The sequence below is a fragment of the Brachyistius frenatus genome, unplaced genomic scaffold (genome assembly GCF_029030835.1).
Source record: "Brachyistius frenatus isolate BFR_SWC_R1_liver_20210118 unplaced genomic scaffold, ASM2903083v1 Contig_58, whole genome shotgun sequence".
Taxonomy (NCBI): Eukaryota; Metazoa; Chordata; class Actinopteri; family Embiotocidae; genus Brachyistius; species Brachyistius frenatus.
In genome coordinates, this window is record NW_027210657.1 from 2,106,376 (window position 1) to 2,127,500 (window position 21,125).

General features: G+C 43.1%; 2 protein-coding genes across 4 annotated transcripts in view; one reads left to right on the plus strand and one right to left on the minus strand.

The window, feature by feature from the left end:
* Positions 1-16,595, plus strand: part of dmxl2 (Dmx-like 2) — a 40,518-nt gene extending 23,923 nt beyond the window's left edge. Inside the window, exons 31-55 of one of the 3 annotated variants that reach the window (XM_069705712.1) lie at positions 11-213; positions 366-773; positions 1,269-1,451; positions 1,561-1,857; positions 1,960-2,151; positions 2,236-2,312; positions 2,575-2,705; positions 3,234-3,479; positions 3,786-3,968; positions 5,938-6,128; positions 6,260-6,393; positions 6,490-6,575; positions 6,740-6,941; positions 7,079-7,196; positions 8,492-8,557; positions 9,346-9,432; positions 9,686-9,807; positions 9,943-10,081; positions 11,628-11,688; positions 11,932-12,059; positions 12,235-12,312; positions 12,429-12,520; positions 12,610-12,662; positions 12,793-13,010; positions 14,622-16,595. In XM_069705712.1, coding sequence (XP_069561813.1) covers positions 11-213; positions 366-773; positions 1,269-1,451; positions 1,561-1,857; positions 1,960-2,151; positions 2,236-2,312; positions 2,575-2,705; positions 3,234-3,479; positions 3,786-3,968; positions 5,938-6,128; positions 6,260-6,393; positions 6,490-6,575; positions 6,740-6,941; positions 7,079-7,196; positions 8,492-8,557; positions 9,346-9,432; positions 9,686-9,807; positions 9,943-10,081; positions 11,628-11,688; positions 11,932-12,059; positions 12,235-12,312; positions 12,429-12,520; positions 12,610-12,662; positions 12,793-13,010; positions 14,622-14,831 — 3,905 coding nt within the window. In that variant the 3' untranslated portion in view covers positions 14,832-16,595. The remainder of the gene's footprint in view (positions 1-10; positions 214-365; positions 774-1,268; positions 1,452-1,560; positions 1,858-1,959; positions 2,152-2,235; positions 2,313-2,574; positions 2,706-3,233; positions 3,480-3,785; positions 3,969-5,937; positions 6,129-6,259; positions 6,394-6,489; positions 6,576-6,739; positions 6,942-7,078; positions 7,197-8,491; positions 8,558-9,345; positions 9,433-9,685; positions 9,808-9,942; positions 10,082-11,627; positions 11,689-11,931; positions 12,060-12,234; positions 12,313-12,428; positions 12,521-12,609; positions 12,663-12,792; positions 13,011-14,621) is intronic. The other 2 variants (XM_069705710.1, XM_069705711.1) reach the window with 2 other exon arrangements.
* Positions 16,596-16,659: 64 nt separating this feature from the next.
* gldn (gliomedin) overlaps positions 16,660-21,125 on the minus strand; it is a 5,318-nt gene continuing 852 nt past the window's right edge. Inside the window, exons 2-10 of the mRNA XM_069705714.1 lie at positions 20,248-20,299; positions 20,144-20,161; positions 19,911-20,009; positions 19,376-19,477; positions 19,106-19,222; positions 18,500-18,583; positions 18,278-18,403; positions 18,027-18,177; positions 16,660-17,946 (exon numbers count right to left, since the gene is read on the minus strand). Coding sequence (XP_069561815.1) covers positions 17,481-17,946; positions 18,027-18,177; positions 18,278-18,403; positions 18,500-18,583; positions 19,106-19,222; positions 19,376-19,477; positions 19,911-20,009; positions 20,144-20,161; positions 20,248-20,299 — 1,215 coding nt within the window. The 3' untranslated portion in view covers positions 16,660-17,480. The remainder of the gene's footprint in view (positions 17,947-18,026; positions 18,178-18,277; positions 18,404-18,499; positions 18,584-19,105; positions 19,223-19,375; positions 19,478-19,910; positions 20,010-20,143; positions 20,162-20,247; positions 20,300-21,125) is intronic.

Genomic DNA, 21,125 nt, shown 5'->3' on the forward strand with positions numbered 1-21,125 from the left:
TGTGCATCAGATGTGATGGTGAAATCCTGCAACCCTGTAGTGTTTAGTTTCTATAACTACTTGCGGACACATCCTTTGATCATTCGTCGCCACTTTGCAAATCCAGAAGGCCCAACAACAACGGTGGGCCTCACTGCTGAGAAGAGCAGCGCGGACGAGATCAACCTTATAGAGCGCAAGCTGTTCTTCACTACTGCCAATGCACACTTTAAGGTGAGCGTGTTAGTGACATGGCCATTCACTCCCACCCAGTTCTTCTGATACGGTTGGGATCTTTTGTCTCCATCTAATACTACTACTACAAAAGCAAACATCTAAAGGTTATTTCGCAAGTGTTCACACATCTGCTTTATCACTATCTGTAGGTGGGCTGCCCAGTTTTGGCTCTGGAAGTTCTCTCCAAGATTCCCAAAGTTAGCAAGAAATCCGGCTCCTCTCCTCTCAGCAAAGCGTCATCCGAGGCCAACGTGAACTCGAGCCAACCGTTCGAAAATGGCACCCGGGGAGGTTTCGACTGGGGTGCCCCGGCACCACCCACAACCGCCTGGGGAGGAAACGACAGTGGTGGTGGCTTGGACTGGAGCCAGCCTATGGTCAAGGTGGAGGAAGACGAGCTGAAGCTGGACTGGGAAGTCAACAAGGAAGGTGATGATGATGATGAAGATGAAGATGAGGATGATGATGGTCTGACCATGAAGAAGCCAGAGCTTGAGACCAAAGCAGACGAAGGCTCAGGGAATAGCGGCACCAAACTGAAAAGAGACGACTCACAGGTAGCAGAACTTATCTAGAATCTCTGAAATAAATCCTGGTCTACCACAGGTCCTGAGATACAAAGGCATATGGTTCATAACTCAAATTTTGCATTTCAAAGAATCTCAATCGGATTTAACTTAGCAGACAAAACTTGCACAACACTCAGCCAGGAAAAGTTCACGTTTTTGGAGATATAATTTACTGTAATACCTCAATTGTCACCATAATTAGATTCATGCAGGGATTTTGACCTTTAAATCCACCCTGGAGTAGTTTTGTGAAAGTTTCTTGAAGAATAAAAGGCTGCACTGTGTTAAATACAAACAGGCATCCTTTGGTGAAGTCTTCACCAAAAATTAACTCGAAGTCTGTAGTACATGTTCCTGAGACTTGAACTTTGTATTAGGACTGGTTTAAATATTCCAGATCTCACAGGAAGGCTCCTCTGAGGTCAGCGGGTCTGCAAAGTGATAGTTTTTTTTAAATCTTTAACTCAGTCTTATATATTTCAGGTTGAGTCAGAGGTGGATGTGATAGCAGAGCAGCTGAAGTTCCGTGCCTGTCTGAAGATCTTGATGACAGAGCTGCGTACGCTGGCCACAGGCTTTGAGGTGGACGGAGGGAAGCTCCGCTTTCAGCTCTACAGTTGGTTGGAGAAGGAGATAGCAGCCATGCATACGATCTGCAACTACAAGGTACTCTTTTTTTAATATTTGATGTCGAAATTTTGTCCAGTACTTATCAAGAGTGTTTTTTCTTCCTGGTAAACCACGGCAATTCACCAATAATACTGTCAACACAAAGGTGGAAGGGAAGGAGGAAGATTCAGAGGTGAAGCGCTGGGGAGACCGCACAGCATCGGTGGACATATCAGATGAGGCGCTGGAACATACGGAGGCCGGGGCCTACGAGCGTCACCAGATGGAGCGACGTCGTCTTCAGGCCAAGCAGCAGCACTCCGAGAGGCGCAAGGCGTGGCTGAGGAAGAACCAGGCACTGCTCAGGGTGTTTCTGTCCTACTGCAGCCTCCACGGAGCCAAGGGAGGAGGGGTCACTTCTGTCCGCATGGAGCTGCTGTTCCTCCTGCAGGAGAGCCAGCAGGTAAACACACATATTCCTACACAATGTTATGTACTTGTACTGGATTAATGCCTTAAAATACTCAACAAAAGCTGAATCATATCTTCTTGTCTTACTGTGTAGGAGACCACAGTGAAGCAGCTGCAGTCTCCTCTGCCTCTGCCCACGACGCTGCCTCTGCTATCGGCTTGTATTGCCCCCACCAAGACAGTCATAGCCAATCCTGTTCTCCACCTCAGCAACCACATTCACGACATCCTCCACACCATCACGTTCATGGAGGCGCCTCCTCATCCTGACATCGTGGAGGATCGGGTCAGAGCTCAACTAAGAATCCAACTTTCTGCAGCTTTTCTCACTTTACTTTGATGACTAATGAAATGTGTGTTTCACCCTCAGGTGAATGGTCTGCACACACTAGCAGCATCTCTGTCTGCATGCGTTTATCAGGCGCTGTGTGACAGCCACAGCTACAGGTAACTGTGCATCTTTAGTTTCTGCAAGATTTAATTTTCCACCTGGAAATAAAAATATCTTTACGACACGAGATTAATATTTGTGTGTGTTTAACACCATTAGTTGTGGTTTGGGTAGTTTGCTCTTGATGCTAAGCTCGGCTAGCCACACACTGACTAGCGCTAGGGAAGAGAGAGAATGGTTGTATTTCCCAAAATGTTGCACATAAATGTTCTGTGTAGTTGTGTCTTGTGGTTTGAATTTCTGTTGTCTGCTTTGCAGCAGCCAAACAGAGGCCAACCAGTTTACAGGGATGGTGTATCAGGGCCTGCTGCTCAGTGAGAGGAAACGACTCCGCACGGAAAGCATCGAAGAACATATAACGCCCAACTCTGCTCCTGCACAGTGGCCAGGTAAGAATTTGTTTTGCTATCAGGAACTGCTTTCCAAAAACACCTTTTTTGTAACACTCTCAAACATAGTTTTAATGAGAATAAAGTTAAGCTCGATCATATTCCAGGATCCTCACAGGATGCATAGGTTTGGGCTCTGGCAAATGTGTGAGCATCAAAGACATGGTTGAGAGAGAACATGAATAGCAGAGGGAGAGAAAGAGCAGAGCAGGCAGATGGTGTTCTATAAAAGGAGCCCCATGTGCCTCTGGGAAAGAAATGGAAAGACAGAGACTGATCACGTAATCATGCAAATGTTTCCTAAACTGATTCTTTATTGTGCAGAGAAGCGTTTTTTTTTTTTTTTTTTTTTTTTTGTCTGTGGAAGTTATTTTTGTGAATTACAGGTTAATCAATTTCACAAATCATGTTGCATGGATGTGCTGCATCTCTCTCTCTCTCTCTCTCTCTGTGTGTGTGTGTGTGTGTGTGTGTGTGTGTGTGTGTGTGTGTGTGTGTGTGTGTGTGTGTGTGTGTGTGTGCGCGCAGGTGTGTCGTCCCTGATTTCTCTATTGACGTCTGCGAGGGAGGAGGACCAGCCGAGGCTCAACGTGCTGCTGTGTGAAGCGGTCGTGGCTGTTTATCTCGCCCTGCTCATCCACGGTCTGGGCACTCACAGCGGCAATGAGCTCTTCCGCCTGGCAGCACACCCGCTCAATAATCGCATGTGGGCTGCTGTGTTTGGAGGAGGGGCCAAAGTCGTTATTAGGCCAAAGAGGCCTGATGTCCCACCAGGTAACAATATTATGTTGTAGTTAATCACTAATACTTTTATTTGGTCAAGTCACTGTTGTCTTAAGTCCTCCGTCATGGTCTCCACTATCTACATTTATTCTGATCTCCCAGTTGTCTTCCTCTCCCCCGTCTGTTGGCTCTTCACTTATCTCTGATCACGTGCATCATAAGACAAAGCTTCCATTCCTCTGGGTCCGTCTTTAGAATGACATTGATATTCACCTTGTCCTGTCCGGTCCTGTTTGATGCTGCTGCTACTGGTGTGTAGTGTCTTGTGTGAGTGTGCCCTCTACCCCTGTGTCCCAGTGCCAGCTGATTTTGAGGCAGCCAGGCCAGAGGAGTCTCAGGAGACAGGAAGACCTGAGCAGAGCAACCTCACCCCAAACCCCACTCCCACCCCCTCTGAAACCCAGTGCCCCAAACGACCCCCTCCTCCTGTTTCAAGGGGAGAGGGGTTGGGCGCTGTGGCGCCTGCAACTAAGGCCAGCTGTGAGTAACTGGGCTGGTGGATTGCAGTGCTGGTTTGCAGGATTGGGGTGCATGGTAATCGTACAGGTTTGCATTGTTGCAGATGCTTGACTGACCTCCTCTCTCTCTCATGCAGCTACTACTGAATGCACATTACAAACAACAAAGCCCATTTGTGTTCAGTGTTTCAAAAAACCGCTGTTTGTGTGAGTGTATACATGTTTCTGTGAGTGTATATATATATATATATGTGTGTGTGTGTGTGTGTGTGTGTGTGCGTGTGCGTGCGCGCGTGCCTACACTGCATTGCATGTACATGTTGTAACGTCCTCTATGCTCATCTTGTGTTGCTGAAGCATCACCGGGGCCTAGCAAGGAGTGTTCAGAGGCCAAGGCTGAGCCGCCCTCTGAGGCTCAATCTAAACCAGGTACACGTCGAGAGGTTCAAAGACCAGTGGAATATTACTGTAGAGCTCAAACTCAATACCTACTTTTGTGTTTTGTAGGAGAGCCCGACTGATACTGGAAATTTGAGGCCGATACAAATACCAATATTAGAAAGTGCAAACATTTTGATATAGATTAGAAATATAGAAAAAGTGGTTATCAGACACTTCTAACAAAGATAAGTATGGAGGCAGAATATTTTACAGTTAAATGATAAACTTTAATGTCCAAAATGACATCAGCGCACTGAAACAGTCAACTTCAATGTAAATTTAAAAATAAAAAATATTCTGTAGAAAAAAGGTTCTCATAACACATAAACAGGTACTAATAAGTTTTAGGCCAATATCGACCAATCAAATTAGCTAACCGATAAATCAGTCGGGCTCTAGTTTGTAGAATGAAATGTGAGTGGACCACGGTCGGTGTTCATCAGTAGTTTGTCACTACATTATAGACTGATGCTAGCTCTTGTGTGTCGTGATTCAGCTGTTTCCGTTTTTTTTTTTTTTATTTATAGAAAATAAGCCACATCCTGAGCAGCTACACTCTGTATAAGTCTAAGTCTGTTAACTGAACTTGACACTGTTCATCCATATTCATTAGGCCAGAGTGTTCACGTTGTATTTGTGTGTGGAGGGGGTGAGGGTGGGAGGGGGGGGGAGTGGCATTTAGATTCCCCATCTGCGTTGAGTCGGAGGTAGTAGCTCTGAAGGCCGAGAGCCTTTTGAAGAGCTCTTTTCGAGGCGAGGCCGTTTCAAATGTCAGCCTGCTGATAGAAATCCCCTGTTAAATCTTTTGAGGGCCACTGCACACTAATATGCATGTCATAAACATGCAGCTGTACAGAAATGTTACACATTAATACCTCCCTGTCATGTTCGAATTACCACTCATTTTAAACAAACATGTTACAGTTGCCAACCTCATCATGTTTGCCTCACCTCAAATGCTGTCGATAGGAGAAAACGCTTAGCACATGACTGCTCAAACAATTTGCCATCTGTTTGTCTGATGTGTTTTCTGTTGTGTTATTTTTGTGCCACGTCCAATGTTTACTGATTTAATTATGTCATGGACTGTGTAGGATCTGTGTCTAACTGCACTGTCTACTCTGGTTTGTGTCTTGTCTTGTTTTGTCTGTTGCGATGTCAGAGATAATCACCCAGGATAATGGTGCAGGTTTGTGCACAACCCAGTGTGTCTTGCCCCGAGCCTCCCTCCTTGATCGTTTGTATTTGTGTGGTTTGTGTATCTCTTTTCCAAACGTGTCAGTTTCCTTTGTGTGTTAAGACTTATCAAAGTCATAGAACTGAAGTTACATGCAGACAGACACCACATTTTTGACAAGGTTATTGTCAGTCAGCTGTGGATGCAGTTCTCTTCCTCCTGATCTATTTTGTGACCTTCTTTTGAATTTAAAATGCTGCTCAGTCTTTGTGCGACACCACAGCACATTGCAGTCTCCTGCTGATTTACCTTATCAGAGTTCACTGTTTGAAAGATAGCATCTCTTTGTTCCTCTTCCCCCCCCCCGCTGCAGTGGTTCCCCCTCAGCCCCCAGCAGAGGACTCGGACCGATACAGACGTAGATTCAACATGAGGATGCTGGTTCCTGGACGCCCTGTAAAGGAGACACCTGCCACTCCGCCTCCCGTCCCCGCAGAGAGACCTACCTACAGGGAGAAGTTCATCCCTCCAGAGCTGAGCATGTGGGACTACTTTGTGGCCAAAGTAAGACTTTGAATGAAGTGACTAATGAATTCTGTGATTCACTGTCTTCAGGCTATTTAAAAGTTATTCCTCGATGTGCGTGTCTCTCTCTCTGCCTGTTTCCTCTCCCATTGTTATTTCCTCCCTCTCAGCCCTTCCTGCCGCTGTCGGACAGCAATGCTCTGTGTGACTCAGACGAAAGCGGCGCTGAGGATGATGAAGATGACGACGACGCCTTCCTTTCTGACACGCAGATAACGGAGCACTTAGACCCCAACTCCTACAGGTTGGGTCCAGCCTCTCTTCTTTTAATGACATCCAGTTTTGAAGCCTGGGCTTCAGATTGTAATGCTTGTGCTTGTCTGTCTGTGGGGGTACGTAGCTGGGTTCTGATCCGCCTGGTCATGGTGAAACTGGCCCATCACAATGTGAAGAACTTCATCCCTCTCACTGGCCTCGACTTCACGGGTATACACTCACTTTATTATTAATCCTATGAAGACACACTGAAATATTTTAGAATATGTTTAGAATACATTATAGAATCCACTGATGTAAACAAACACAGATGGACACTGTTGTTGCTGCTGCTGGTACACAGTGTTCAGTATACTGCCTATTTTGTGTCACAGACTTGCCCGTCACTTCCCCTCTTACCAACGCCATATTGAAGACCTTAGAGAATTGGGAGCAGCTCCTGCTGGAGCAAATGAACAAGTTTGACGGCCCACCTCCCAACTACATCAACACTTACCCCACTGACCTCAGCGCAGGCGGTGGCCCTGCCATACTGCGGCACAAGGCCATGCTGGAGGCAGACAACACGCCCTTCAAGTGAGTATTAAATCATAGTGATTTCATTGCATATACGGTTACTGGCATGTTAACACTAGTTATTTAAATACTCTACAGCACAAAGAAGTACAAAGGATGCAAGTACAGCAGATAATACAATTACAATCTTTTACCAGGACGAAGAACACCCTGTCCTTCCCAGTCCGACGTCTGTGGCACTTCTTGGTCAAACAGGAGGTTCTTCAGGAGACATTGATCCGTTACATCTTTACGAAGAAAAGGAAGCAGAGTGAGGTTAGCGACACTTTCATCAATATTTGCTTTCCCCTTGTTTTTGTTCACATCCTCCAACACAATAATTGTCTTGGCCCAAATATGAGACAAAATTGTTTTGGAAATTACATTTTGAAAGTGGATCTGTCTCACATTTAACCACTAGGGCTTAAAACATCAGTTACACAAGCTCACTGTCGAGTTACTGTCACTGAACTTCAGATCCAGAATCAATAATGGAAGAGACATAGTGACTGAATTACATTTTTTAATGTAGGCCATAATAACCATACATAACCATCTGATACCCATAATAATCTTGGTGATTTATGACAAATATGTAGTCAAACAACAGCCATACAGCGTATTTGAAAATAAAAGCAACTAATGTGTATTATTAAAATAGTTTTACTGCAATAACTTAACACTAATGCATTTAACTGTTTTGCTTTCTTTTGAAATGTGACAGGGTTCATTTTTTTAGTTAGACATTATGTATTCAAGTCAAATCATTACGTCTATTAATTTTACATGAGTTCTTATTGCACATTATGTCTACAGTAGGTTTCCAATAAGAATGGAAATTGGAAACTACACACTGTCTACATAGTCTTTTCTTTTTTTTCTTACACTACTCGAGGATCATTTATTAAGGCTGAGGTTAAGCAATATGGCTCTAAAATTAGATCACAATGTTTCAGAGTATTTCTTCAAAAATAATAGTCTTCTTTTAAAATGAAACCTTTATTTTGACCATTTGCCTCAGTTAATGACTGTCCAACATTTACCCAGATCTTACCTTGTATATCTAAACGCATCACTTCACTGTCGTACACAGAGAAGTGCTCGGTGAGCATTTATCTCATATTTTTGTTATTGTCATTATCTTGCTTTGACTCCTTGGGCATTTTAATCAAGTACAGGACAGTTTGCTGCCTTCTGTGATGTCTGGAACGCCTTATTATTATGCAATCAGTCTCATCACGGACTGCTAGTGTAGCTGCCAGTCCAAAATTAGAAAAGAAAATATATTTACCATGTGCTTGTTTTCTTACTATCACAGCAGTCTTTGAAAATAGACTTCCCCCGTTTACTTCAACTGTACCAGTCAGATCCACTGTTCATATCTCCATACATGCCTGTAACTCTTTGATAATGAGTTGGAATGAGTTCAGAGTTATTTACATCAAGATCCTGCCACCCTTCCTCATTTTCTTTTCATTACATGTTTTATTTTTCTGTGTTTGTGCATGTGTTTTGTGTTGTGCCGTGTTGGTGTGTCATGTCTGTATTGCCTCTGTGTGTGTGTTGTGTAGTCTGTAGAGAACCATATGGACCGTATAAACCCACACTGCATAGCAGGAGCTAGCAGTCCCTTTAAGGTAGTATCATTTACTGTACCAGCCCAGGCCCTGGCTCTGTCTCTCCGTCCGTCTGTTGGGAGAGTCACTGCAAAGCCAAGCTTGAAGGAGCAAGTGCATTAAACAGTAAAAAAAAATATATATATATACTGTGGAGGAGTTGCACAGGGTTTTGTTTTGAGATGGCACTGCACTGAGTGACGCGCTGCATGTCTCCTCTCCAGCTTGGCCTCGCATTGACTGCTCTGGTCATTTTTCTGGCATAAAATCTACGCAAGCCTCTGAGGCTTAGATCTAACGTCTAATCTTTTTCTTCTCACTGGGACACTGGCGTCCACTCACACAACCTCACACCCTATCCCTTCCAATAACACGAGTCCCTGTGTATCTCACTCCTTTCTCCTCTGTAGCTCGACTGATTCTGCTGGACCCAAAAAGAGAATTGGCACACATAGTAGACCTACTAACTTGCATGCTCACTGTCGGGGCTGTGAGAAGCTTGTGGAGCCTAAATCAACGATTGAAAATGTGGATATTTAATTGTGTACGTCCACGTGTGACATTCTCCTATGATTACTCCCCATTTGAAAGTGGCCGTAAATTATGCTACCTTTACGTAAAATGGGAAGGTTTGGCCTTTCGTGCCCTATTCCTCATCAAAGGGAATTCATTTAACATGAACAGTATTTTTGAACAATCGGCTTCTAAGATTTAATCGTCCAAATATTCACTCAGGCACCCCGGAGCCCCCCGACTGCAGCTTTAATGTTTCTTCAGCTTTGATGTGTCTGTTTTCTTGGCTTTTCCAGGTGGAGGCAGATCTGGGCTACCCGGGAGGAAAAGCTAAAATCATTCACAAGGAGTCGGATATCATCATGGCATTTGCCATCAATAAGGTCATTTGTGTTTGTGGGCTTCAAATGATTTCCTTTCTTAGGATGCTTCCTGGAAATAAGCATGTAATTTGCTACCAAGTAAAGTGTAAATAGAGACCGGATTGAATAACACCACAGTTTCCAGGAACATTATTCTAAATTAACAAATACATATCTGTTTATTTTGAGGAATATTAAAGAAAGCTGTTGCCAAGTGCAACCTTGATGTTTTCTCACCTCGTCCCTCTCCTCCCTGCATCCCCTCCCTCTCCAGGCTAACTCCAACGAGATCGTGCTGGCCTCCACTCATGATGTCCAGGAAGTAGATGTGACCACTCTCGTGGCCGTCCAGCCCTTCACCTGGATAGGGGAGGACTTTGATAAGGAGTCCCGCAGGTTAGATTCACATTACAGATTGCTCTGTCCTCAACAAAGCAAATTTAAATCCCACTATCCCCAAACCGCACTCACACTCACCACCTCTAACGATCAGCTGTAAATGATGACATCTGGTTGTGTTTGGTTTTACAGCTCGGACGATATGGACCATCGTTCTTCTCACACCAACATCGCCCAGGCCAGCTCGGTCCCCTTCGCTCCGCCGCAGATGCAGGTCTCTGCATCCATGCCGTGGCTCGGTAGCGGTCAGACCAGCATGGGAGCGAGTGTGGTACGAGCTCATTCACTACAAACACACACCGTTGCACACAGACACAACAAAACAAGGCAGTAAAGGGTGTCCAGTTCTCTGTAACGGCCAGTAGGGGGAAACCAAGGTCCGTTGGTGTCTGGTGGTGGAGAGGCACTGGTATGAAGACTCTGCAGTCTGGTTTGTGTTCTCTAAGAGAAATGTCTGATTCAGGATTAAGTTTACTGTTGGTGTTGTATTTTGCAGGCTGTGATCCCTGCACATTTCCAGGCCAAGTTAGTGTTTTTACTTCTTTTCAATGTCAAGCCCTACAGAGCCACGCCGACTAAACAGCCGGCCTGCTGAGTCTATAGATGCAGATACAGGTGTGTGTGTGCACAGATAGCTGCAGCTCTCACAGACGGCAACCCAAGGTACAGATCTGCGTCACACTAACACACAGCCAGGGTTCTCCATGTCCCAGCTGTGGTGATACAATGATACAAAGGAAGACAGGACAGAGGGTGTCACAGGTTCAGAGGATTTCAGAAGGGGCTTTCTTTCTAGCGTGCGGGACAATTTCCAGCCATTTTTAGATGGTCAGTGGCTCCTCGTCCTCTGATGTGCAGCTTCTCCTGACACCAACAGTGTGGAAAGAAACTCCGACTGTTTGCAGCTGTGCAGTTTTAAGACCTTCATGTTTCCCTTCAGATTTTGAGAACCGTGGATTTAAAGCTACAGAGATTAGTCTTTGAGTTTACAACAGTGTATTATACAACAGTGAAGAACCACCACACTCGGTACCAGCTCATTTCCAGCACTGATCCTCATCACTCGGCTATCGAGTCGCCTTGTAAACACAATTTCTTGTGTTTGTTTTTCATACAAAGTGTGATGTGATGTCAGCTCTATGTGATGTAAACATTAGATGAGATTTCAGGAGGGGATTACTGGTATCATCAGAAAGAGTCGACTCTGCTGTTTATTTTGATTTGTGGTTTGTTGTGAAGTGATCAGGACGGATTGAGCCATGAACCAGGAGTGTGGAAGAGGGGGAAGAATTTATGAAATAAAGACATTAAGGTGCAGACATATAATCTGTCCTCCTTAAAGATTATTTTGGGATGCCAATCTGTGTCTAGCATCATTACAAAGCTCCAGTGCTACCGTTTCCTGCGATACGTGAATGCAATGAAGTTCTTGAGTTATTCAAGCTACAATATTGGGTTTGGAAATAGATGCAGAGCTGTATGCAGATTTCATGTAACTTTATGATTATTTTTCTTGCCAACACTTTATGGCACAGACAAGCGACTAGCATCGTTGGAGAGGTCAACTCGTGCACTTTCATTTGACATGTGCTTCACTATGGTGTGGTGAATTCTTCCGGAGCTATCAACCGAGGAAACCGAGAGTTAAAACAAGATATATTGCTTAAAATGTAATAGTCATCAGCAGGTATTTATTAATGAACTGATGAGTGGTAAGACCTATTTTCAGGTTTCACACAGGAATTTTTTTTTTTTTTTTTTTACCAAAATAATTTGCATTACAAGATAAATGTATGTTTTTTTCCTTTGTTTTACAGATTATGAAGAGGAATCTAAATAATGTGAAGAGAATGACATCCCATCCCATTTATCAGTATTGTAAGTGCCTACATTAGAGGCCTGTGTATAACCGGCCATCACCAGTATATATGTTGAGGATCAGCATCTTTCAGTTCATTTCTTCTCATTGCTTTGTGTTTGACTTCCTGCCTTTGCCGTGTGTGTGTGTGTGTGTGTGTGTGTGTGTGTGTGTGTGTGTGTGTGTGTGTGTGTGTGTGTGTGTGTGTGTGTGTGTGTGTGTGTGTGTGTGTGTGTGTGTGTGTGTGTGTGTGTGTGTGTCAGACATGACGGGGGCTCAGGACGGCAGTGTGAGAATGTTTGAATGGAACAGGCCTCAGCAGCTCATTTGCTTCAGACAAGCAGGCAACGCCAGAGTCACCCGGCTCTATTTCAACTCCCAGGGCAATAAGGTACACACACACACACACACACACACACACACACACACACACACACACACACACACACACACACACACACACACACACACACACACACACACACACACACACACACACACACAGTGACGGCTTTGTTTTGTCTATTTGGTGTGATTGTTCTGATGGCTGTGGATTCTTGCTGCAGTGTGGAGTCGCTGATGGAGAGGGCTTCCTCAGTCTGTGGCAGGTCAACCAGACATCCTCCAACCCCAAACCCTACCTGGTGAGGTCACCTCCCACCCAACTCACCACCCTAACACACACAAAACATGAATCAAATCTAAATCATTCAAATCAACGTGTACTTTTTGTTTTTTCTTGTGCTGTTCCTACTGCCAGAGTTGGCAATGTCACACTAAGACCTGCGGCGATTTTGCCTTCATCACGTCCTCCAGCCTCATCGCCACAGCTGGACAGTCCAATGATAACAGGTCATTATCTGCTCTGAGGGGCACTACAATGGAATTCTGTTTTGTGTTTATCATCAAACTAATGTTATTTTTGCTTTATTTATACATAGAAATGTTTGCCTTTGGGATACTCTGATTTCACCCAGCAATACCATGGTCCATGGTAAGAAATCTCATTTATTCAAACAAACCATTGTTAATGATTGTGCTTCATTTGAAGTTGCTTCAATGATTCATTTTCACAACCACCCCCTCCTCCTCCTCCTGCTCCTCCTGCTCCTTCTCCTCCTCAGCGTTCCCCTGCCATGAAAACGGGGCCACTGTGCTTCAGTATGCTCCGAAACAGCAGCTGCTGATCACTGGAGGCAGGAAGGGCTTTGTGTGTCTGTTCGACATCCGCCAGAGGCAGCTGCTCCACACTTTCCAGGCCCATGACTCAGCCATCAAGGCCCTCGCACTGGATGCCTCCGAGGACTTCTTCGTCACCGGTTCTGCAGAGGGCAACATGAAGGTGACAATTGCTCCATCACTCTCTCTCTCTCTCTCTCTCTCTCTCTCCCACACACACACACACACACACACACTCACACTGACTTCCCAAAACACTTACAACTTTTATGGATATACTTTGTGTGCTGAGGATTCGTGTTTTATTTTAAGTACACTTCTCACACAATTCATAGTGTAGCTGTGAAGTTGTTTTGGAGTGAGACTTCAGCTTTAGTTTAAATGACGTATAGAGCTCATGCAGGATCATTGCAATATGTATTACAGACCCAAGTCAACATCCTATTATTGCTCCTAATGTTATCAAATGTATACACGATACAAAGATTTTTAGCACTAAAAGTAAAGTGAGGATTCCTTTAAAAAAAAAATGCAACAAATAGTTTTTATTCATTAGTCAACTTCAGACAAAGTGTATTAAAAAGGAAGAAAACTAATCCAAATAAATATTTGGTGTGACTCTTGGTGGGAATCTTATAAAGGCAAGCAATTTCCAAGGTTTTAACTTACCACAGTTCTTTGGATGGAAGCTGCTCAGTTGCTTCTTGTCTCCTCATGTAGTCCTAAATCTTATCTCATTGTAGGCGAATTTAATTTTGCAAAACAGGGCTTGCCAATACAGATACAAAAAATAGAAATGGATTTTATATGACGGAGTTATGTTTGATTAAAACTTTTTTTTATATATATAAATGTGCAGATTATATTTGCAGATAATTGATTGGTTGATCAAATAAGAAATAGCACGAGTCCTGAAAACCCAAGTTTATGTCTTCATCACATTTGAGAAACTGTAACCAGAAAATGTGTAAATATTTGCTTGGAAATGACACAGCTGGTTGCCTGGCAACCTAACAGTGACAACAAGACTCCCCGCCAAGAAATAGTCTGACACCTTTATTTGCCATTTTTACTCTTCCTAACATGTAATCATAATATCGTAACATGCTTGTTATGGTGAGACATGTGTCTGCCTGACCAGTAATTAAATGGTGTTTAACAAAGAGTAGAAATATAAATAAGTTATGAAGTTATGTAAAAAGTTATTTTAACACCATTTTCAGAGAGTTACAGCACTCGAGCTCAGTTAAGAACTTGACAGTGGAAAACTCCACATGGTAAACTTCATAAATAAGAACAGACTCCATACAAATATGGACATAGTCTCCCAGTCTGAAGTGAAGCATATGCAGTGCCTTGAAGTGTAATACTACTGAGGGCCTCCAGGGGTTGGCTAAAAAAAAAAAAAAAAAAAACCAGCACCAATAGACTCCCATTCAAAAAGTGTCAACTTCTCACATAAAATACAAAGTCAATTGATTTCTTCTACAAGTAATTATTGTATAAATTTCAAAGTTCACTCTGTCTGATCAGTGTTCTGGTGGTCCATTATAAAATAATTCTAATAATAATTAGATATTAGGCCTCAAAGAGAGGTATGTTTGGGGACATAGTCTAGTTGGGCGGGTGTACTGTCCTTTGGTTTTCAGTCCGATCCTCTCGCCGAAATATGGTCGGTTCTGGCTCCAAAAAACCAAGACGGCATAAATGCCAGACGAGTTGGAAATGGAAAAGAAGAAACTTAAGAGCTTCTCTGTTCCCTGTCAATCTCCAGGTGTGGAAGTTATCCGGCCACGGGCTCATGCACTCCTTTAGCACCGAGCATGCGAAGCAGTCCATCTTCCGCAACATCGGCGCCGGTGTGATGCAGGTGGAGACGCGGCCCGGAAACCGCATCTTCACCTGTGGAGCGGACGGCACCCTGAAGATGAGGGTCCTCCCCGATCGCTACAACATCCCCAGCAGCTTCGTTGACGTCCTGTAACGCCTACTTCCACCTCGGTGGGTCCAAAGAGGAAAGAGACAGAAAGAAAAATCACAAAAGCTTACGTAACACTCGCTAGGCATTAATAGTATCACAGATGGGGGGGAAGAGTTAAGTCAAAAGATCACCATGCTTTTGGCATCGTTCAGAGCGTGCGGTGTTCATGGGTTTGCCGTTGATGTAAATCACATCCAGAATGAAAAAAAAAAAAACGGAGCTGCAAACACTTTTTTTTCCCCCCAAAAGGCTGAAAGCAAAGTTACAAGCAAAAGGTATCATACTTGATTTTAAGGCTAGATTTATTGTAATTTTATTGAAGAATCTCTACTCTTAGAGTGTGTCCATAGGGAAGCTATGCATGTCCTGTTCTCGTTACGCGGTGCAATCACAGGTCTATTGATAGTGCTCTGTAAAAGTGCTCAAGCAAAAATTTTAAAAGTGTGTAACTGTCGTCATTTTGTGCCCACAGCTGAAATCTCTTAGCATCTACTGTAACCAGCACTGTGGTTTGTTATTAAGTCAGTGGTTTCCAGTGTGAATCGAGTTTTTGGAATCTGCATTTTGTTTCAATGGTTTTGCCCCCCCCCCCCCCTCCCCCCACCTTTTTGCCCAGCTCTTTCTCAGCCCTTATGGAAGAGTTGATGGTGCATTGTTCCTAATCGTGACACCCTCCCCCACCCCTTACCCCACCCCACCCCCCACTATTCCCTTATTTCACTGGCTGCCCATCACTCACTCAGGCCTCTCGTGCTTTGGTCTCGCCCCCGGCCCGGTTCGGTCCTCGAGTGTGCGTTCACTCTGCTGTGTCTGCCATCTGTGCGCCTGCCCGCCCACCTGCCCTCAAATGCCTGTTTGTGAGGCAGACTCACTGCTCGAACATTCCTGTTTGGACGATGATGTGTTTTACTCCTGTGACTGTGATTTCAGTGTTTCCATCCGTCTGGTCCCAAAGCTAAACTCCCACCCAGAGCAGAAACACAAAGATTCACTTCTGGTTTTTGCACAAGAAAATCTTAAACTTTGAGGTTTTGTTTTTTTTAATTAATTTTATTATTTAAATTATTTCTATGTTTGTGTTTGTTTGGTTGACTATTCCTTTGTAACACTATTTAACTTATTGCCTTTTATTTTAGGAATGTAAGGGGTTTTATTGTATCTGACTGGGAGATGTGCAACACAGTCTACTGTATGTAAGTGTGTTTTACCTCGCTAGTTGTTTTTACTGTTTCATCCGTGAGGAATAGATATTTGCACTCAAATTCTGGAGACACTAAAAATTTATTTCAGATAAATAGGTTATTGAAGAAGAAACTGTTATATACAAATGAATGTCTGGCTTTATTTGGCCTCGTAGTAAAACGTTTGAAATAGTTTTAATATATAAATTATATAAATATATGAACTACTACAACAGCTTGTACAAACATAAAAGCATTTCTTTATTTTTGGTTTGTATCATACCAGTTGGATTAGTTGTAACTTTTGTTTAGTGTATGTATGGTATTTATTAAAGAGATTTGTGTTTCTCTCCCTCTTTCTGCCCACTATGTGTACTGTATGTATCGTAAGTGTTTTACCAATGGTCCTACTGGTGTCTGGTGTGTGTGTGTGTGTGTGTGTGTGTGTGTGTGCATGTAATAATGCAAAAGAAGCCAATATCGTGGGTAGACGCTTACTGGGGCACTTGAGCCTGAAGATGTGTGAGAGAACAGGTCATGGTCAGTTTTACCTTTGTAAAGTGAATAAATTCTTTTTATTTCATCAGGCTGATTTGGCGCTGTTTTTATTTTCTTGATTATATTTATTTTCTGTCAAGAGGAATAAACGCTGAGGGGTAACGCTGCTTTATTACAAAGGAAGGTGGGCTGTCTGTATGTACAGAAAAAAGGAAGGGGAACATGTACATCTGTATAAAAATACATTAAAGGTCATGCAAATACACTAAATGGAGCAACAACGCAACATGAACGGCCACAAAAGTTCAATTACAGGTTCAAATTGTATACATTTTCAACTGATAAAAAAATGATACGTTTTCACACTGTTAGTAACTCTAAAATATATTATATCATATATCCATTACAAACCGAATATAAATACAGCCATATTCATGTTTGACAATATCCCAATAATAATTAGCCAAAAACGGATTTTTATCAACCAATAAAGAATTCACAGGAAAAAAAAAAAACACGTACGTCCAACCCGCAATCACATCGTGACTTGTAATACACCCAACATGCCACTAGAGGACAGTGTATCAATGTCACAGATTAGCCTCGCCTTGGCTGGAAAAAGCATGTTACGATTCGTATACTAAACCATGTAATTAGGATTTGGCACAAAAAATACCTGGTTAGGAAAATATTTCTTTAGAGAAATCCATGTTTTTCTGGAGGACTGGAACCCAGGTCTCTTGGGTAAAATTGGCCCCACTGACACGCTGACCTCTAGGGGACTGGAGGATGTATTACACCCTTTAGTGTGATACGAGGCTGATCTGTCGTTCTTGAAAACCTAAATATGGCCATTTTCCAGAGGTGGAGTGAATCGCTGGTAGTCAGCTGGCATTTCGCCCTCTATGTAACATAATAATCATGTCTGCATGTTGTCTGTCATGTTCAGGCATGTTTTTTTTTGTGTTTTTTTTTAATCATCAGAGATGAAGTGGACCACGTAGAGCTTGACGTAGCCGTGGTCCCACACGTACAGGTGTCTGTCCTTCGGGCTGTAGGAGAGCATGGCCAGCACTCCACCGGGAGACCTCAGGTCAAAGGTCATATTGACCGGCTTTCCCTTCAGCAGGTCAAAAGCGAAGGTGACTCTGGTGTCCTTGGTGTCGGTGACGTACAGGACTCCGCAGGCGATGAAGGCGTTGCCGGCCTTGGTGCTGGGGTAGGTGGTGTTAATGTAGGACGTGACGGAGAAGGTCTTCTGGTCCAGCTCGGCCACCATGATGCTCTCGTCTGCACTGGAGGCAAAGATCAGCCACAAGCCGTTCTCATCCGCTGCCAGTTTGAAGTAGGTCTTGGAGTTGTGGAGCAGGTAGGCGAGGTTGTGGTGCAAAGCGTTGCCGATGGCGAGAGTTTGAAGCTTCTTGGTGTGGAGATCAAATCTGTGAACGGATGAGCAGAAAGTTGTTAGCTGGAGGAAACTGAGCACATTAAAGGACAGCAAAGCATCACGTCATCTTACCTTCCGATGCTGGAGGTGCCGGCGATGTGATAATAGAAGGAGCCGTTGTGAACGGTGTGGCCGCAGCCTTGGTAGAACTTTCTAACGTCTACTTTGTCAAAGCTGTTGTTCTGGAAGTTGCCGATGCTTTTAAACTCCTTCACCACCCGACCTGGAGGAGAACGAGGGAAATGGTCACTGCTAAAAAAAATAAAATAAAAAAAAAAGCAGTGTACCGTAGAGCTTAATAGACAGTTTTGTAACCAACCTACCAGAAAAGTGCTCTGCCACCCATATTCGCTCATCGCTCAGCTGAGCGGTGTCTTTCATCCATGTGCCGAATGTGCTCTCCATCTTTGTCACGTTCCTGGGGTTGATCAGAGACTTGATCAGGCACTCTGAGGGAGAACAAAACCACCAGTTGGTCAGATGTTCACTTCCACAGCGCATATTCAACATGTAGACACATATTTCTGAGTAGGCCGTGAACGCACCGCTCTTCTTCGCGGGTTTCTCGTGTACTTTCACAGCCTCCTTCACCGGCGAGGTTTCATCATTTGGAATCGCGTGTAGCAAACCTGTTAGAAACAATTTAATCCTATTAAATCCACGGTGTTCACCCATAAGACAAAACAATCTCTCCGCCAGGTCCATTAGTTTTAAATCGTATCACACAATCGCCTCACTTTTTATGGACAGTCTCATCCATGTGCTCCCAAAACATCTTGAGCGTTTACAGTTATTCTGGAATGGTTGACACTGGCTCACTGGGCCTCATTCACCAACCGTTCTTAAGAAGAAATATATTCTTCAAAACCACTTGTGCAGTTTTTACGGAGATTCTGGCATTCGCCAATTTTTTTCTTATTCAGGATCTTTTCTTGAGTAACAACTAAACTATGCACACTGGAGAGCGCCCTTTCACACGTTTGAGTGCTGACATGTTTGTCCACAATGCAGCAATCTATAATGATATTCTTTACAATTCACAATTTGTATAAATATTTTCATTACTTTAAAAAGCCTTTTGATTTTTTTTTTTGGGCAACACTACACTAGCACTCAAAAGGCAGACAACAGATTTGTTCTCTCTCTCTCACCCATTGTATGAGCTGCTTGAAGGTGAGCTCTGTGGTGCCTTGTTCTGGGGGGGCCCTGAGGTCCAGATGGACCAGGCGGGCCCATGGGCCCAGGAGGTCCTGGTGGACCAGGAGGACCTGTTCAAAGAAGACAGAACAACATGTAAACCTTCTCTATACAAAGGTATTCTGAGGATATATCAGGTCTCAACATTTTAACAGGTATTTTCCATTTCTCCACATTTTGTATCACTTTGATTCAGCTGTTTAACTGAGTAAAGCGCCTCTTGCCCTCAATAATGACATCATTGGATGGTTGGCTCTTCTCTCCAGGTGGACCGGGCTCTCCTCGCTCTCCTTTTTCCCCAGGTTCTCCTGTCTCACCTGGCGGCCCTGTGGAGGACATCATGCAAGATAAAGTAGGTAAACGACTGTATTCATGAGTTATTCCATTGACTTGCTCGTGTGAATCATTGCGTCCGGAGAGTCAGGAGAGAATTTTCTAGTTCAATCAACTGAAGCCCAAAACCACAAAGAGGAATAAAATGAACTGAGAATGTGAAAGAAAGGCAGCTGTTTCAACCTCCGTGGTCATTCATGAATTAAAAGTAGAATCCAATATGAATAAAATCTGTTTCATCATAAAAATAGACAGTAAAAAAGTGTGTGACTGTGTGTTTCCTGGTATTTTTACCTCCAGGTTATACTCAAACCTTTGATTGTCACATTGTCCCAGTCGTTCTGCACTAAAATGGCCAGCATCGCCCGAAGCATTAATAAAGACGGATGGCGAGTGAAGTCAGAATAGAGCCTCACTTTTACTTACCTTTTTTCCCTCTTTTCCCATCAGCCCCGGGGAGTCCATTCAGTCCTGGGATGCCATCAGTCGCATTGAGGCCGGGCAAACCATCTGCACCAGGCAAACCTACAGTAACACAAAAAAAAAAAATCTTCACTATGGGCTCAATGAAAAAAAAATCATTCAACAAAGATATGGGTCACTAAACCACAAAGGAGACACACAGAATGAAGTTGAAATTTGGATTCAGATTTACTCACCCGGCGGTCCTGGAGGTCCTGCAAAAAGACAGTTCAAGGATGAATAAAGGATCAAAAGAGGATATTTTTAACACGATGAAGTAGTTTATATGAGGAAGACGTACCGGCTATGCAGACTCCCTTGGTGCTGTTGCAAATGTCAATCAACAATTTGATCTGAAGAGAGATAGGGAATATAAAATAATAAAATATTGTAATGCATTACATTTTAGCAACATTCTTTACTTATAAAAGTAGCAATACACCAAAAAAAAATACTCCATTACAAGCAAAACCCCTAAATTTAAAATGTTACTTTGGTGAATAAAAAAACATTTTATCAGAAAAAAATACTTTACGTAACATGGCAGAGTGTTTAATTTATATTATTTTACAGTGTTGTTATTTCTGATGCTAAACATGTAACTGGTAAGGCTAATATACCTATTTTAAATGCTATGAGGCAGTTTAATATCTAGCTACGCATCATTTTTCATTTTGTATGCAGAATCTCAATCTGTAAAATAGTTGTCAAATAAATGTAGAAGTATTAGGTAGTACAAGTATTTCAAAAATGTACGTGTTTAATACTGCATTCCATCCAATCTTGTGTATGAAATACTTTGTAATTAAGTCATCTGTGGTTATGTGATTAAGAACATATTTATTTAGAAATATGCAGCATGTAATTACAGTACAAACTGAAACGTTAAAGGTCATTCTAGAGGTCAAACTAGATTTTTCTTTTGTGACCATCAAAATCAGGATTTAGTGGCACCTTAATGTCCCTGTTATTTCAGGTGTTTTTGTGGTTGTGCATACAGCGTAACTAAACACATTTGCAGTTAGCGTAATCTAATGACCACAAACTATAGACGGGAAACCTCGAGGCCCCCTGATGGTCACAGACGCCAGGAAAAATGCAAATTTCAACCAGTTGGTGATCCACCATTACAAATGACGAAGTGCAGTATTTCTAAATCAGACTTCCTGCACTCTTTTT